At 45.2% G+C, this 14,790-nt stretch overlaps 1 protein-coding gene across 1 annotated transcript; it reads right to left on the bottom strand.

Annotated features, from left to right (window-relative positions):
• Window positions 1-8,100: 8,100 nt before the first annotated feature.
• Window positions 8,101-9,668, bottom strand: LOC107053954. The gene is made up of 3 exons (XM_015290599.3): window positions 8,975-9,668; window positions 8,642-8,711; window positions 8,101-8,448 (listed from the first exon to the last, which is right to left on the bottom strand). The coding sequence occupies exons 1-3, from the start codon at window positions 9,635-9,637 to the stop codon at window positions 8,270-8,272; spliced, it is 912 nt and encodes a 303-aa protein (XP_015146085.3). The 5' UTR covers window positions 9,638-9,668; the 3' UTR covers window positions 8,101-8,269.
• Window positions 9,669-14,790: the final 5,122 nt, after the last annotated feature.

The raw sequence follows: 14,790 nt of genomic DNA on the forward strand, positions 1-14,790 counted from the left end.
TCTTTCCCCATCAATATCTCTACTGACTGTGGAATCTCACAGTTTGTTTTTCTCATTTATGTTTTTGTCATCATAGTTTGTCCATGGCTGGCTGCCCAATACGAACTCTGGAACCTCATGCAAATCACTCATCTCCCCATACCACTCAAAAGTACTTTCAGTACAATCCAAACAATTTAACCAAATGAAAAAGACATCTGATTCTATTTTTATAGTTCTAAGTGAAAAAGAAAAAAAAAAAGGCTTGTGAGAGGAATACAATTATTTTAGTGTGCAACAGCTGACTACCACGATATCTGCAAACAGCATGAGGATTAAACATAGAGAGAAAACATTCACCAAACTCAACATGGAACCATAAATACATTCTTTCCAGGCAATTTTGAGGGCTATAGCATACAAGTAGAGTAAGAAAAAAAAAGTATTTATTTTGAGATAAAATATTAAGTAAGTTGGGACTTTGTTCTTAGTCCATAGGCACCTACCTTTAATCAAAGAAACTATACACTCTACAAAGTAACCCTTCCCAATTAAAACAGTGATCAACAGAATGTTGTTTAATAAACATTAAACAGGTTACAGATTAACAATATATTTTTTTTTCTAAGATGATAAAGGTCGTTGGTCAAGGCAAAGACAGGAGGATCACCCACAAATTACTATCATGGGCAAAACAGTCTCAATTCATGGAAAATTAGATTCACTGCCAGTTTAAATGGTGGAGAACAGTGAGAAATAAAGACAACTTAAAGCACCTTCTTCCATTCCTGCCTTCTTCCCAGACCCAAAAGTTATGTCACTGTAAGTAAGAGAAAACAAATTATAGGATGCGGTTGTCTGTACAGATGAAAATCTACCATATATTTCCCAGATGTAATTGACTGTGCTTGCTCATCTAAAAGCAAAATAGAAAACTGCATAAAGATTTTCCCTTGCACTATTGAAGAAAGGTTGACTGCTATGCTCAGATGTCATTAGATGTCATAAGAGGATTCCGGTTTCAAAATTAAGTGAAAAGATACTTTGGCTGCCTGAAAAAAAAAAAAAAAAAAAAAAAAAAGAAGAAGACAATGAAGAATGAAGACAACGACGATGACGAAGACGACAACAACAACGACAATGAAGACGACAACAACGACGACGACATGGGTTGCTTTCCATCCCTTAAAGAAGAATGCTGTGGTTTTGTATTTTTTTTTTTTTCTGCAGCAGAAATACCTAGATTTTTCTGAAAATACATTTTGGAGCCCGTATGGGAACTGTTGAATCACGGCCTGAACCTCCGATTGACCACCTGAGGCACAGGTGAACACAATTTCACCTGAGTGACTCCACCCCTCCTAGACCCCATTTAAGGGCTGACTCCCAAGGAGGAAGGATCTCTATCTGGAGATCACTCCTCTTGGAGCCCTTCTGTGAGCCCAGGATACGGGTAAGATCTTTTTTTCAATACTCCTTTGTAAAGCAATAATCTCTCTGGTCCAATACCTGTATACCTGTTTGCCATACACTTGGCGAGCCAGGCAGTGTAGCCTATATATATATATATATATATATACACACACACACACACACACACACACACACACACACACACACACACACACACACACACACTAAAACCATGATGTCTTTTTTGTGGGGTCTTTATAAATGGATCTGGGGGGAGAACACTACCCCCTAGATAAAATGATCCCTGGGCAGATTCTGGGATTTCTGGGATCTCCCTATTATGAACTAGTGACCATTATCAAAAATGGAGTCCTCTGCAAGTTATAGGGAGTATGTCCCCATTCCGCATGGTGGACTACTTTCAAGGTTTACATAGAGATATATTAATTACAAAGGAGCGGCAGCTAGCCACCTCTACAGTGGCATGGCCATTGCTGCATGCCCTAAACCAAGCTGAAAAAAGAGCTGATACCTTAGAAAATGAAAATCAGCTATTAAGAAACTGCACTGAGAAATTAGAACAGGAGCTGAATATATCAATGGGAGAAAAACCACCCTTGCATCCTTTGGTAGGCCAGGTCCGTAATATTTCAGTAGATAATGAACAGATTTTCAAAACAACAGACCTGGTAGAGAAAGGAAATAAAAATTCTAAGGCTGATTTCGAAGCTCCCCTTACAAGCGGTGGAGACAATAAGTCAAACAGCTGAAGTCATAGTTAAGACCATTATGCCAATTCAGGTGTGGGTAAAAGATCTGACCCACCTTCCTAAGACGGGGTGGCCCAAGCACAAACAGTGGCGCGATAGGTTGCCTATCTCAGCCAGAGGAGCAGTCTGTCTTCATCACCATTAAAGGAAGAACTTCAAAAGATCCTAGGCCCAGTGACGTATCGTAGTGATGCACCAAAAGAAACATTGGTCGCTCCACCAGAGAAGAGCCCCATTCAGGAGGGAAAATATCCTATTCCTGAAGATGCCTGGTACACAGATGGGTCCAGCAAGGGCAACCTGAGCAAGTGGAGAGCAATAGCATACCATCCCTCCACTGAGACGATCTGGTTCAATGAGGGAGATGGTCAGAGCAGCCAATGGGCAGAACTGCGAGCTGTGTGGATGGTCATAATGAAGGAACCTGGGGATGGCATCCTGAACATCTGCATGGATAGTTGGGCTGTGTACTGAGGCCTCACCCTTTGGGTGGCCCACTGTGCAATCCAGGAATGGACTATCCATGCCTGACCAATCTGGGGCAAAGATATGTGGTTAGACATATGGAATACAGTTAAACACAGGACTGTACGTGTCTACCATGTGTCCGGTCATCAACCTTTACAATCACTGGGAAATGATGAAGCGGACATGCTGGCTTGAGTTTGATGGATTGAGAATGCACCGTCTGAGAACACTGCCTGTTGGTTACATCAGAAACTTTGGAGCCCATTAGATGATCCAAAAATCAAAAACCCCAAAGTTATTATTCCTAGGTGTTTAGGCCAAATCAAAATCATGAAATTTAATCTCAGACAAGCAAAACCATTGCACTAGTAAGGAAGTCACAAAAATAAAAATTTTAAAAATATATAGATACAGTTATAAAGCAATGTAAATAACAAATTATAACAAAAACAAACAAATAAAAAAAGCACTCAAAATATAAAATATTTCAACCTGTTTTCAGTCCCCTGGACAAATGGTTACCAAATCGCATTCCACCACCACCTGAAGAATAAGTGCCTAGTAGTGAGCCCATATTGTATAGAGCACTATTTTTTTGCTCTTCTTAAGACTTCCAATAATGAGCTTCAAAATAATGTGTTGATGTTTGAATAGCTAAAACAAGCTGTCAGGATGAAGAATTTAGAAAGCATTTTGGAGAAGTATAGTGCTACCTTTCTTTTGAAAGGCTGACCCATATCTCTGATGTGTAGACTGAGTGTGATGTAGTGACTTTCCAGTTTGAAATTCTAGCTGCTGCTCCTTTTCAAGAAGTTCTTACATTCAGTAAGGGACAATGAGCTTATTATATTGTAAAGCAGAGATATATGATTCAGAAGTTTTACATTATACAATTGCACAGTCCTGAAACTAAGATGTTAGGGGAAAAAATAGTCCATTTAATAGTTTGACTATCTTGCAGATTAGTATGATATTCAGTTCCATTTATACCACTTATATGTGGAGACCTGTGTTCTGATGTTTCATGTCCTATTTTGCATAATTTTTATAATGAAAATGAAGGGAGAAGGTCTCTAAACAGGTTTGATTGTCAAGGTATTTTGGGGACACAAGTTTCAACATGCCATTAATCTTTTGCAGGACTTGAGTATCTGCTTGCTCATCATGCCACAGAAAGCCTTTTCATACGTATTTTATAATTGTAGAATCATAGAATGGCTTACATTGGAAGGGACATTAAAGACTCTAAATGTCCTGTCATGGACAAGTTTGTGGACTTATCCACAGTCTCCTCTTGATCAAGCAGCTTGTAATAGATTCCAACCACTGAGTGTCCTTTATTCATCCGGTCCCCAGTTTAAACCTGCAAGCTCTCAACTGTTTCCCGACTCTTTCTGAGAGGCAGCTCTTCACAGTCTATCCACTTCTTAGCATGGAGTGCAACCCTCCCACTCCTCCTACTTTGCCTATCCCTTCTAAAAAGTTTATTGCCCTCAATCAGAGTGTTCTAGTTGTCTGAATTATCCCACCATCTTTCTGTGATAGCAATTAGGTCATAGTTTCCTAATAACATCAATTTCTATCTCCTTCTGCATATTTCTCATGGTGCATGCATGGATACAGAGGCACCACAGCTGGGCTATTCACCATATTACCTTCTTGGAAGAGCCCTCCCAGGAACCTCTGGGGCAAATCTGTGATTTTTGCCTTGCTGCTTCCTAAAGTTAGTGTTCCCTGGTTCTTTCATGTCATTTGGTGGTACACTCCCACATCAAATCTAGTTCAAAGCTCTGGTAATGAGCCCAGCCAGCTTTCTGCCTAGTACATTCTTGCTCCTGGTCATCTGTTTCCCACACAATGTCAACATTTCTGGTTTATTAGTTTGCAAGATCAGGTTTCCTTCATCCTTGTTCACTTCTTTATATACCACAGCCAGGTGTATGGGAAGAAACAGTATTAGCAGGTTACATCACCTCATAAAGCAAAAGAATGTGCTGTCTTATTCAAAGCCTACATATAGTCTGATTCTGCATTTACCCAAGAAATACTTCATGCCTGCTGAATTCTTGAAACAGATGGAGTTAGAAATATTTTCTTTTAACTTAAGAACAAGCTGGGAGTTCTGTTTTGTAGGTACCAGTAACTTTCCATGCAGCAAAGTGAAGAATCTGTCTGGGAGCTTAAAACAACTTCCCTATTTCTCCCTTGTTTTCACAAAGGCAGAGAAGTCTGGCCATTGATCTAACAAGATGACCACAAAGATGGTGAGCAACAGGCAGGAACTGCTCAGATACTTTGGAGTTGCTGCTAAGCTCCAGCTTTTTCACCTTTGCAGCATTTCTGTCTGTAAAGTATGCTCAGCTTGTAATCAGATAAGGATGGAAGAGGTTTGGTGCCACCACTATAACTTTGGATTTTTTTGACAATGGAATGGTCTACATGGCACTCAGCTTGGATGGGTTTTGCCTTTCTCAAAGGGGAAAGCGGGTCCATTGGGAACAGCTATCAGGGCTCACAGGCAGGGCTTTAGGTTTGAAGGGGATGGGGGTCTAATAGCAAGCCTGCACATGATAAGGTGTGGGATGGCACAGCTATGTTGGAAGGACGTGCTAGCAGGGACCCTCAGTACACTTGGAATCGTGTGACAATGAGCCAGGGGCCACTGATGCAATAGGAGATAGCAACAAAGAAACACAAGGTAAATACTTCAGGAATTAAGTGATCATCTTCCAAGATGACAAGTCAGCTACCCAGCTAAATACTTCTATGCCACTGCACGCAGCTTGGGAAACAAACAGAAGGAGTTGGAAGCCACCATGCTACTAGAAAAATGTGATGTAGTTGGCATCACTGAAGCCTGATGGGATGATTCTCATGACTGGAGTGTGCCTACTGGTGGCTACAAGCTGATCAGAAGGGACAGGCAAGGAAGGAGGGGAGGATTAGATTGGATGGTTAGTGTTCTAGAGTGGAAGACAGTGCCATAAAGTCAAAGCTAAAGTTATGTTTCCCAATTAACTGTTAAAAAAGGTAAATATATTTATTGTGATATTCATGACTGCTACTTAATTGTATTAGAATCCTTACACCATCATATGCTTTTATCATTTCAGTGAATATTTTCTGCTATCTTGTGGAGGAACATAAGGTACTCAAGTTTCTACTGTATTCTGTTCCGTGCTGTATGTAGCAGTGTCAAAATGGTAGTTGGATCTTTCCTACAACTTAAAATAAATGATCAGACCGGGATAGCATTCTTAGTTAAATGGAAGGAAATTATCTTTTTGAAAAAACAACACTTTTTATTAAATTATTAATCATTATGCATAAAGATCTCACTCAAATACTTATCAGAGTAAAACAATCTGACCTGATTTTCTAATTTACCTATTAAAAAGGGAGTTTCATTATGATGTATAAGAAGTTGCTTCACTGGATCCCCTTTCTGAGTAAATAAGATATAGAAACATGATGTACTGGAGTTTGTTTTACATTACAAACAAGTTACTTTGAGCTGTCATGTGTGAAAGGAATGCTCAAGACTTTTTCATTTTCACATGATGAATCACTTAGAAAAATGAAAAACCTAAGAAAATTAGGAAAAAAACAAAACAAAAAAAACTGTTCCTATGCCTTAATTTTAAACCAGCCTTATGGATATTATTATTAAACATATATAGTTATTTATATAATATAATTAATATATTTAATTGTATAATTAATATTAATTATGAAATATAAGTAATAAAAATATTTCATATTTAAATAATAGAGCACTAATAAAAGACTAAACTCTTAAAAAAAATGCAGTGGTAAACTATGCTGATTTCCAGTCTTTTGCATATAGGGTGACTGTGGATTAGTTGATAAAATACTTTGTAGTATGTTGCTCTTGAGTAATCTAGAATTTGACATGAAAACATGAAATATGTGGGTATATAGCTCCAAAATTAATGTCTCCTACTTATTTCCACGGAAACGACAGATACAAAGAGCACAATAATAATAATATTTGGTAGAGCAACAGCTACCACCATTAGCTACCCATTTCTGCCCCTGATGAACACCAGCCTGCATGCCATGCTAGTAAAAATTTGTGCCAGCAGTGGTGACCCACTGTCACTACTGCTGAAATGCACCACTGTACCCCTATCCACTGGTTGGTCTCCATAAATGTTCAGAAAGTGTTGATCAGTGTCAATGAGTGCACTTTTTTCCACCACTCTATCATCTTTGACATATTTGACATTTGGTGCTTTTAAGAATGTGTTTCTGAGAGCGCAAGAGCTCTCCAACCCCCACAGTAAGAAATCAGGCAGGGCTGGCAGGAAACCAGTGTGGCTGAGCAAGGACCTGTTGGGAAGGCTGAGAGAAAAGAAGGAAAATCAGAAGCCCTGGAAGAGGGGATGGGTAACCTGGGAGGAATATAGGGATGCTGTCAGGAGGTGCAGGGATGGCATCAGGAAAGCTAAGGTGCAGATGAATCACAGTTTTCTGGGATTTCAATTCTATGACTCTACAATACTGTAGAGAATGTCCTTTACTGGGGGCTTGGACTAGATGATGAGGTCCCTTCCAACCCCTACAATTCTGTGATTCTGTGATAATGTGCTATGTGAGGATTTCCTTCAAGTGCTGGTTCAGCAAATGCACAGTTGATTAGAACTGCCTCCTTTGCCTTTCCTAAGAAAACTGGGATAACTTTCTGCCTGCACAGATCACAGCTGCTACCAAGAAAACAGGTTATACACATACAAAAGGTAACAACTCACAAAACAGCATTCAACACTACTACATTACTACCGAATGCTGAGCCATCTCCACTTCCCCCTGACCATGGTATTGGTGGCAATCTGATTTTTCTCTCCCTCTCATAAAGCTGTAATGTTTCACTGCCCTCTGATAAATTTATTTTCCCAAATGTGCCAAAACTCTTTACCAAGAAACAAAAAGGTGTTGTCACACTCAGGGTGGCACCTTAAAGAACCACTCACCCCCTTCACTGCAAGTGAGAAATGCTTCATACAAGCACCTGAGTGCCAGGAGGAACTGTCCCCTTGTCACTCCCCCCAGGTTGCTAGACCACAGATGCAGGAGCCTTCAAAGCCACAGCCCACCTCCAGTTGCTGGTCCAAGCAGGCACCAGCTCCAAACCAGACAGAACACTCCTGGTCTCCTCTAAGTAGGTGCCTGGCAATGCTCTTACCCCTACAGACACACTAGTGCTCTCCCACCAGGGCTGCCCCTCACAGAGCTGCTCATGCCCTTCATCACAGGCCATGTCACACACACCAGCTCTGCTGGCTCACACTTCACTATCCAGATATCACTCTGCCTTGCACACCCACGCTCTCTGCACTTGCTGGCTCCATTGACACAGGGATCCTCCGCCCCATGCTCTGACCCCAGTAGCTGAACTCAGAGACCAAACGTGCATAAGCACACAGATTAGACAGCACTCAGCCACGACAGAGTTAAGACAATTTAATCAGAATTTCCTATCCACAGCATGGAATCAGTCATCTCAAGGTCAGGCTGGATGTGGCTCTGGACAGCCTGGTCTGGTGGTTGGTGACCCTGCACATAGGAGGCGGGTTGAAACTACACGATCATTATGGTCCTTTTCAACCCAGGCCATTCTATGATTCTACAATTCCATGATCTCTGGGGAGCTGCCTGGTGTTTGCAGCCTCATGCCTCTCCTCTCGCTGTCCCCTGATGCAGCTGCAGGTGAAAACCCTGCACAGAGCCCGAAGCGCCATCCTGAAGACAGCTGGCATCCGGCGGCGAGCCGCTGCGTGTGGTGAGGCAGTAGTACCTGTGGGGGACAGAGAGCTGTAGGCGAGGGGCAGAGGCAAGGCCCTGCCTGCCACCCACCACCATGGAATTTCCCTGGGAGGATTGGACTAGATATGGTAGGGCATGGAATGCTGCCAGCCTCCATGCCACTTGGTGGGCCATCTTAGCTCGGCAGGCCCCTCCCTGGGATGGCTTTCGGCCCGGGGACGTACCTGGGCCATCCTCTGGTGCATCTCTGAAGCACACGGAGTTCTGTGCATGTTCTCTGGCCTCTGCAGAAACCTGTGTGGAGAGAACAAAACCACACTCGTGCATGCCACTGCCTGGTGATGCTGAGGGTCTCAGGGTCTCAGGGAAAGGATCCAATTTCCATGCACTTCACTTGAAGACAAGGCAGGGGTAATGAATGGGCTGTCCATCCTAATGCATGGAGCTGGCTGGAAAGGAGACAGCACCAGGCATCTCCCCACAGCACACACTCCAGGCACCACTCCTGCCTCTGCCTCGATTTCATGCCTGGTGCTGACCACACACACCTTGCTCACCTCGTGCTGAGGGCCCACATCTGCTCCCTCACATGCTGACACATGCTCCTCAGGCCTGGGATCTGCAGTCACAGATGATGCTGAAGACGTGGACTCCACCTCAGCAGATGAATCATCAGATGTGCTGGGTGTGACGCTGACTGCCTCTGATGCAGCATCTTCCTCAGAGTCACACTCCCAGTCATCCTCCACAGCCTCCAGTGTTGAAGGGCAAAGACAGGAGGGCGGGTGCGTGCCCTTATCTGTCACTGCAGTGTCTCTGGCATCCTGCATGCCCTCAGCAGTGCTGGCAGCACTGTCGCTGTCATCACTGGACTCTTCCTGCACAACTGACAGTCTAGGAGACCACACTCGGGAGTCACCAGAGTCAGGAAACCGGCCGGCAGCCCGTGATGTCGTGGGCCGGATGCCCGGCATGCCCTGAGCAGTGCCAGCAGTATTGAAAGCATCACCTTTTGCCTGGAGCCTACGCTGCCTGGGGCTTCTCACATTCCTTGGCCAGGAAATATTCCAGTGTGACAACATCCACTCGTTTCTGTCCTCCTCACGAATTCTCCGGAGTGCTGGGATCATAGGAGAGTACCCATAGGCCTCCCTGTTGATCTCTCTGGGATCTTGGAGTCTCCGTGCTTCTCCCAGACCTTGTCCAGAGGATTCAGACATGGCCACAGCCAACTCTTCTCTTTCTCCTCCCTCAGACACTGACAAGAGGAGTGATGCTCCATCAGCCTCTTCTGCAGGGTGTGCAGTTTCAGAAGAATCTGAGCTTTCTGCATCTTCCAGCACTGATGTGGGCAGAGGCTCAAGGTGTCCTGCAGGCCCGGGACCAGCATCCAGAAGAGACAGTGAACACACAGTATGTGCCTCATCAGATGGGGAAAGAGATGCAGCCTGCAGGGTGCCAGATGACTGTCCTGCTGTTTCTATCCCAGAAGTCTCTTCCAACTCTAGCTGCGAATCCTGGACTGAAACATCCCTGGCTGGGGAATCATCAGAAGCAGAAAACTTCTGAAGGCCCTCAGCCCTTGATGTCACACTGCAGGCTCTCAGTGTGCCCAGAGCACTGTCAGCTTCATTGGCACCATCTTCTGCTGCTTGGGGGCTTAGCAGCTGGGGCACGCTCATGCTGTTTGGCCAGGATGTGTTCCAGCTGGACCGCATCTGGTCCTTCCTCACCTCATCCCGGATTCTCCGGATTGCTGGGTGAACTGGAGGATATCCATACGCTTCCCCGTACGCCTCTCTGGGACCTTGCAATCTCCGTGCTTCTGCTAGAGATTGCTTGGAGAATTCAGGCGTGGTGGTAGCTGTTTCTTCTTCTTCTCCCTCCCATGGTCTCCAGAAAAGTGGTGCAGCATTGGCCTCCTCTGGAAAGTATTCAGCCTTGGAAGAAGTTGAGTTTTCCCCATCGTCAGGACCTGTTACAGGCAACAGCTCAAGGTGTCCTCCAGGCCCAGGGTCTGCAGCCAGAAGAGAAGCTGAACACAGGGTGTCTGCCTCATCAGATGAGGCAAGAGATGCGCTCCACAGTTGCCCGGATGACCATCCTGTGGATTCCCTCTCCGCAGTCTCTTCCAACACTTGCAGCTCCGTCTGCACTCCAACATCCCTGGTTCGGGAACCACCAGGGGCAGGAACCTGACGTTCAGACCTCAATGTCATGCAGCGTACGCCCAGATTTCCCTGAGCAGTGTCGGCAGCACTGGCACCATCATCTGCTGCTTGGGGCACGAGAAGTCTGGGCACGCTCACAGAGTTTGCTGAGCAAGTGTTGCAACTGCACGGCATCTCTGGTGGTTGCTGAGGTCTTGGGGCAAGTACTGGGAGTCTGCTTCCTCTAATGCCCATGGTACTTGCTCTGTTTGCTGCTGCTGCTTGCAGACCAGGCATGCTACAGCCATTAGAAGATGCTGCTCCACACCAGGGTGCAGCTGCTGGCATCATAGGCCACCTTGAGTGAGGCAGCAAGGGTGGCCTTGGCCACCCTTTTGCCCACTGGCACTGCTGCAGGTCAGCAACAGCATAAACTGCCACCCATCTGTCTGCAAAGAGTAGAAACACCAAGTGAGCACGGTCCTTCCTGCTGAGGCTCCACAGGGCACCAAGGGCAGCACTCATCCCACGGGTAGCTGCTGCCCTGCTTCCCACAGCTGAACCAGAGCAGGGCCAGTCCACACACAGCAGTCCCCACGGCCTGGCAGCCCACTGTGGCAGCCCTCCACGCATGCCTGGGCAGCCGGCTGGCTGCAGCTCAGTGTCATCCAGATGACAGTGGGGCACCGGCAGCAAGTTGCAGTGTGTGGTGCAGCAGCGGTACCTGTGGGGGACAGAAAGCTGTAGGCCAGGGACAGATAGCTGTAGGCCAGGGGCAGGGTGAGCAGCAGGCAGGGCCCTGGCCAAGTACACCCGGATTAAGCGCCGGTCCGCACCTCAGTCCTGTCTTTGTGTTGCAGCTCTCCAGGCCCCGTTTAGAGCTCGGATGTGCTGCGCTCTGTGGAGGAGCCCGCGCCGGAGTAGGTGGGCGTGGCCTGAAGGGCTGAGGCTGCAGTCTGTGGAGAGCCGGGTCAGGAGCGGAGTGCGGGACACAGCTGCAGTGTCTGGAGATGAGCTCACTGTGGAGCAAGAGTTGTGATGGGAGCTGCATCTCGTAATGAGACCCGCGATGGAGTAGTGTATGCCAGAATGACTTTACTCCTTGGCTTGGGTCCAAATTGCATTGAATTTTGACGAGTTGCAGTCTGTGGGAAGCCCTCACTGGATCACTTTGGGAAGGAGTGCATCCCAGAGGAGGGGCTTCATGCTGGAGCTGGGGGCAAGGTGTGGATGAACGAGCTGCAGAGGTGAACTTCATTAGCTGTCCACAATCCCTAATTTCCCAATTCCTGCAACCAGTTTATTTCTTAAACATCTCATGATTGCCACAAGGGACATATATTTCAGGATATATTTTGGAGTAGACATTAGCCTAATTAGCTGTTATGTATCAACTTGGAGGCTAAAAGGAATGTGAAGGTAATCTAATTATATAGACTGCTATTGAATATAAAAGTTCTGAGCTAAGTTTTGGCACAATACTGAGAAACAGCATCTCACACTAGTTACATTTTCACAGAATCACACAGAATCACAGAATGGCCTGGGTTGGAAGGGATCTCAAGGATCATGAATCTCCACCCCGCCCCCCCCCCCCCCCCCCCCCCCACCCTAGGCAGGGCCACCAACCTCCACATTTAATACCAGACCAGGCAGCCTAGGCCCCCATCCAACCTGGCCTTGAACACCTCCAGGGATGGGGCGTCCACAACCTCTCTGGGCAGCCTTTTCCAGCGCCTCACCACTCATAGAAAAGAACTTCCCTGACATCCAACCTAAATCTTCCCTCCTTCATGTTAAAACCATTTCCCCTTGTTTTACTGTTATCTACCCTTTCAAAATATTGACTCCCCTCTTATTAATAGGCTCACTTTAGGTTCTGGAAGGCTGCAGTGAGGTCACCCCACAGCCTTCTCTTCTCCAGGCTGAACAAGCCCAGTTCCCTCCGCCTGTCTTCATAGGGGAGGTGCTCCTGCCCTCTGATAATCTTTGTGACCCTCCTCTGGACCCTCTCCAGCAGCTTCTTGTCTTTCTTGTATTGGGGGCCCCAGACCTGGATGCTGTACTGAAGATGGGGCCTCACAAGGGCAGAGTAGAGAGGGACAATCATCTCCCTGTCTCTGCTGGCCACCCCTCTTCTGATGGAGCCCAGGATACCATTTGCTTTCTGAGCTGCAATAGCACACTGCTGGCTCACGTTAAGTTTTTCATCCACCAGGACCCCCAGGTATTTCTCTGCAGGGCTACTCTCAAGGACTGCTCCTTCCAGTCTGTATACATGATTGGGATTCTTCTGGCCCAAGTGCAAAACCTTGCTCTTTGCTGTGTTGTACCTCATTAGATTTGCCCAGGCCCACCTTTCAAGTCTGTTGAGATCCCTCTGAATGGCATCCCTTCCACCATGTCAACCACACCACTGAGCTTGGTGTCATCAGCAAACTTGCTGAGGGTGCACTCAATTCCATCATCGATGTCATTGATAAAGATGTTAAAGAGCACCAGTCCCAAGACCGACCCCTGAGGGACACTGCTCATTACTGATCTCCACCTGAACATAGAGCCATTGATCACCAATAGAACCATTAATGACCAATAGAGCAGTTAATCACCATTTTTCATGGTATCTCAACTGTTGTGTAGTTTCTTAGTTGCAATTTTCAATTTTGAGCATGTCAGAGGTTTACAGGCTGGTTCAGCTGGGTTCCATGACTAATGGGGCAGGGGTACCCCCAGATCCACACCCCAGGAGAGAGGGGAGAGGAAAAGGAGAAAAGGGTAGGGAGATGGGCCTAAAAACAGAACAGCAGTAACCACCTGAGGAAGAAAGTTAATTTACTAGATATGATAGCAGAATGCAAGATAATCCAATAGAATACAGTATAGTTGGAATTGAAGCTAATAAATCAAATAAAATGAGAGTGTCCAGAAACTGAAGGCCTTACTTTAATGCTGAAGGTAAGACGGTGAGGAAGTGCACACTGCCAAGATGAGCAGAAAGGGAAAGGGCACATCTTGTGATCTGTAAACAGTTTTTTCTTTCCCTCTGAACGGAAAACAGAAACAGCAGTGAACAGTCCTTTGGGATATGTAGTTCTTCTCTTCAGAGACAGGTATAGATGGAACTATCCACTATCCATGGAACTGGAGCATTAACTCTTTAACTCCCAGTACACTACATGATGTTATGATGTGGAATACCTATAACAAAAGCCATGAAACCATGACAGAGCAGAAAGGATTTCTTTTATACTGAAGTACATTGGGCAGTCAGGATCAGCTCAGCTGGTCTGTTTTTATCTGTGCGTATATTCTGTATGTTATAGCCATGTTTTTGCAATTCTGAGCTCCTTGGCAAAATTGTAGTGGGAGCAGTTACAGAGTTCTACTTAGTCCAAGGAATATTTTTAAGATAACCAATCTAGATCAAAATGAAGTCTACTTCTGTATTTTTTTTTCCCATGAAAATGACATACACAGTTTTGTGATTTAAACCATCAGGAAGCTCACTGCTACACAACCATTTGCTCCCTGCACCATCAGTGGGATGGAGAGATAAAAACTCTTTACTAAGATAGACGAAGTAGTGAAAAAAAAAATAGTAATAATAATATATAGAGAGAGATTTATAAATGTTTACAAAACAAGTGATGCACAACATCACTTGATGCTCACCCCCCCGGGCAATGCCCAGTCCATCCCCATGCAGTGGTGACACTCCTGGCCAATTCCCCACAGTTTTATAGTTTTTTGACATGTTGCTCTATGGTATGGAATATCTCTTTGGCCAGTTTAGGTCAGCTCTCCTGGTTCTGTTCCCTCTCAACTCCTTGGGCCCTCGCTGGCAACAAAGGATGAGAAGCTGAGCAACCAAAATCTTTTGGCTCTGTGCAGCACTGCTCAGCAACAACTAAGACATTAGTGTGTTATCAACATTGTTTTTCCTCCTAAAGCCAAAACATAGTACCAGACAATCTGAAGAAAATCAACTGAGATAAAAATAGGGCACACAGCTATATATAATTGCTAAGTTTGAAAAAAGTTGTTTATAAGAAAAAGCAATAAAACATTATTAAATTAGCCTGTGGTTGAATTAATGTACTATCTTGATTCTGCCATAGCTGAACAGATGTTTCAGAGAAAGCTGTATGGATATTTTTTGATACCAGTCACTACATAGTCAGATACCACAGGGAAGCCTTCTTTACGTATCTAACCAATTACTC

This window comes from Gallus gallus, chromosome 8 (assembly GCF_016699485.2).
Source record: "Gallus gallus isolate bGalGal1 chromosome 8, bGalGal1.mat.broiler.GRCg7b, whole genome shotgun sequence".
Lineage (NCBI taxonomy): Eukaryota > Metazoa > Chordata > Aves > Galliformes > Phasianidae > Gallus > Gallus gallus.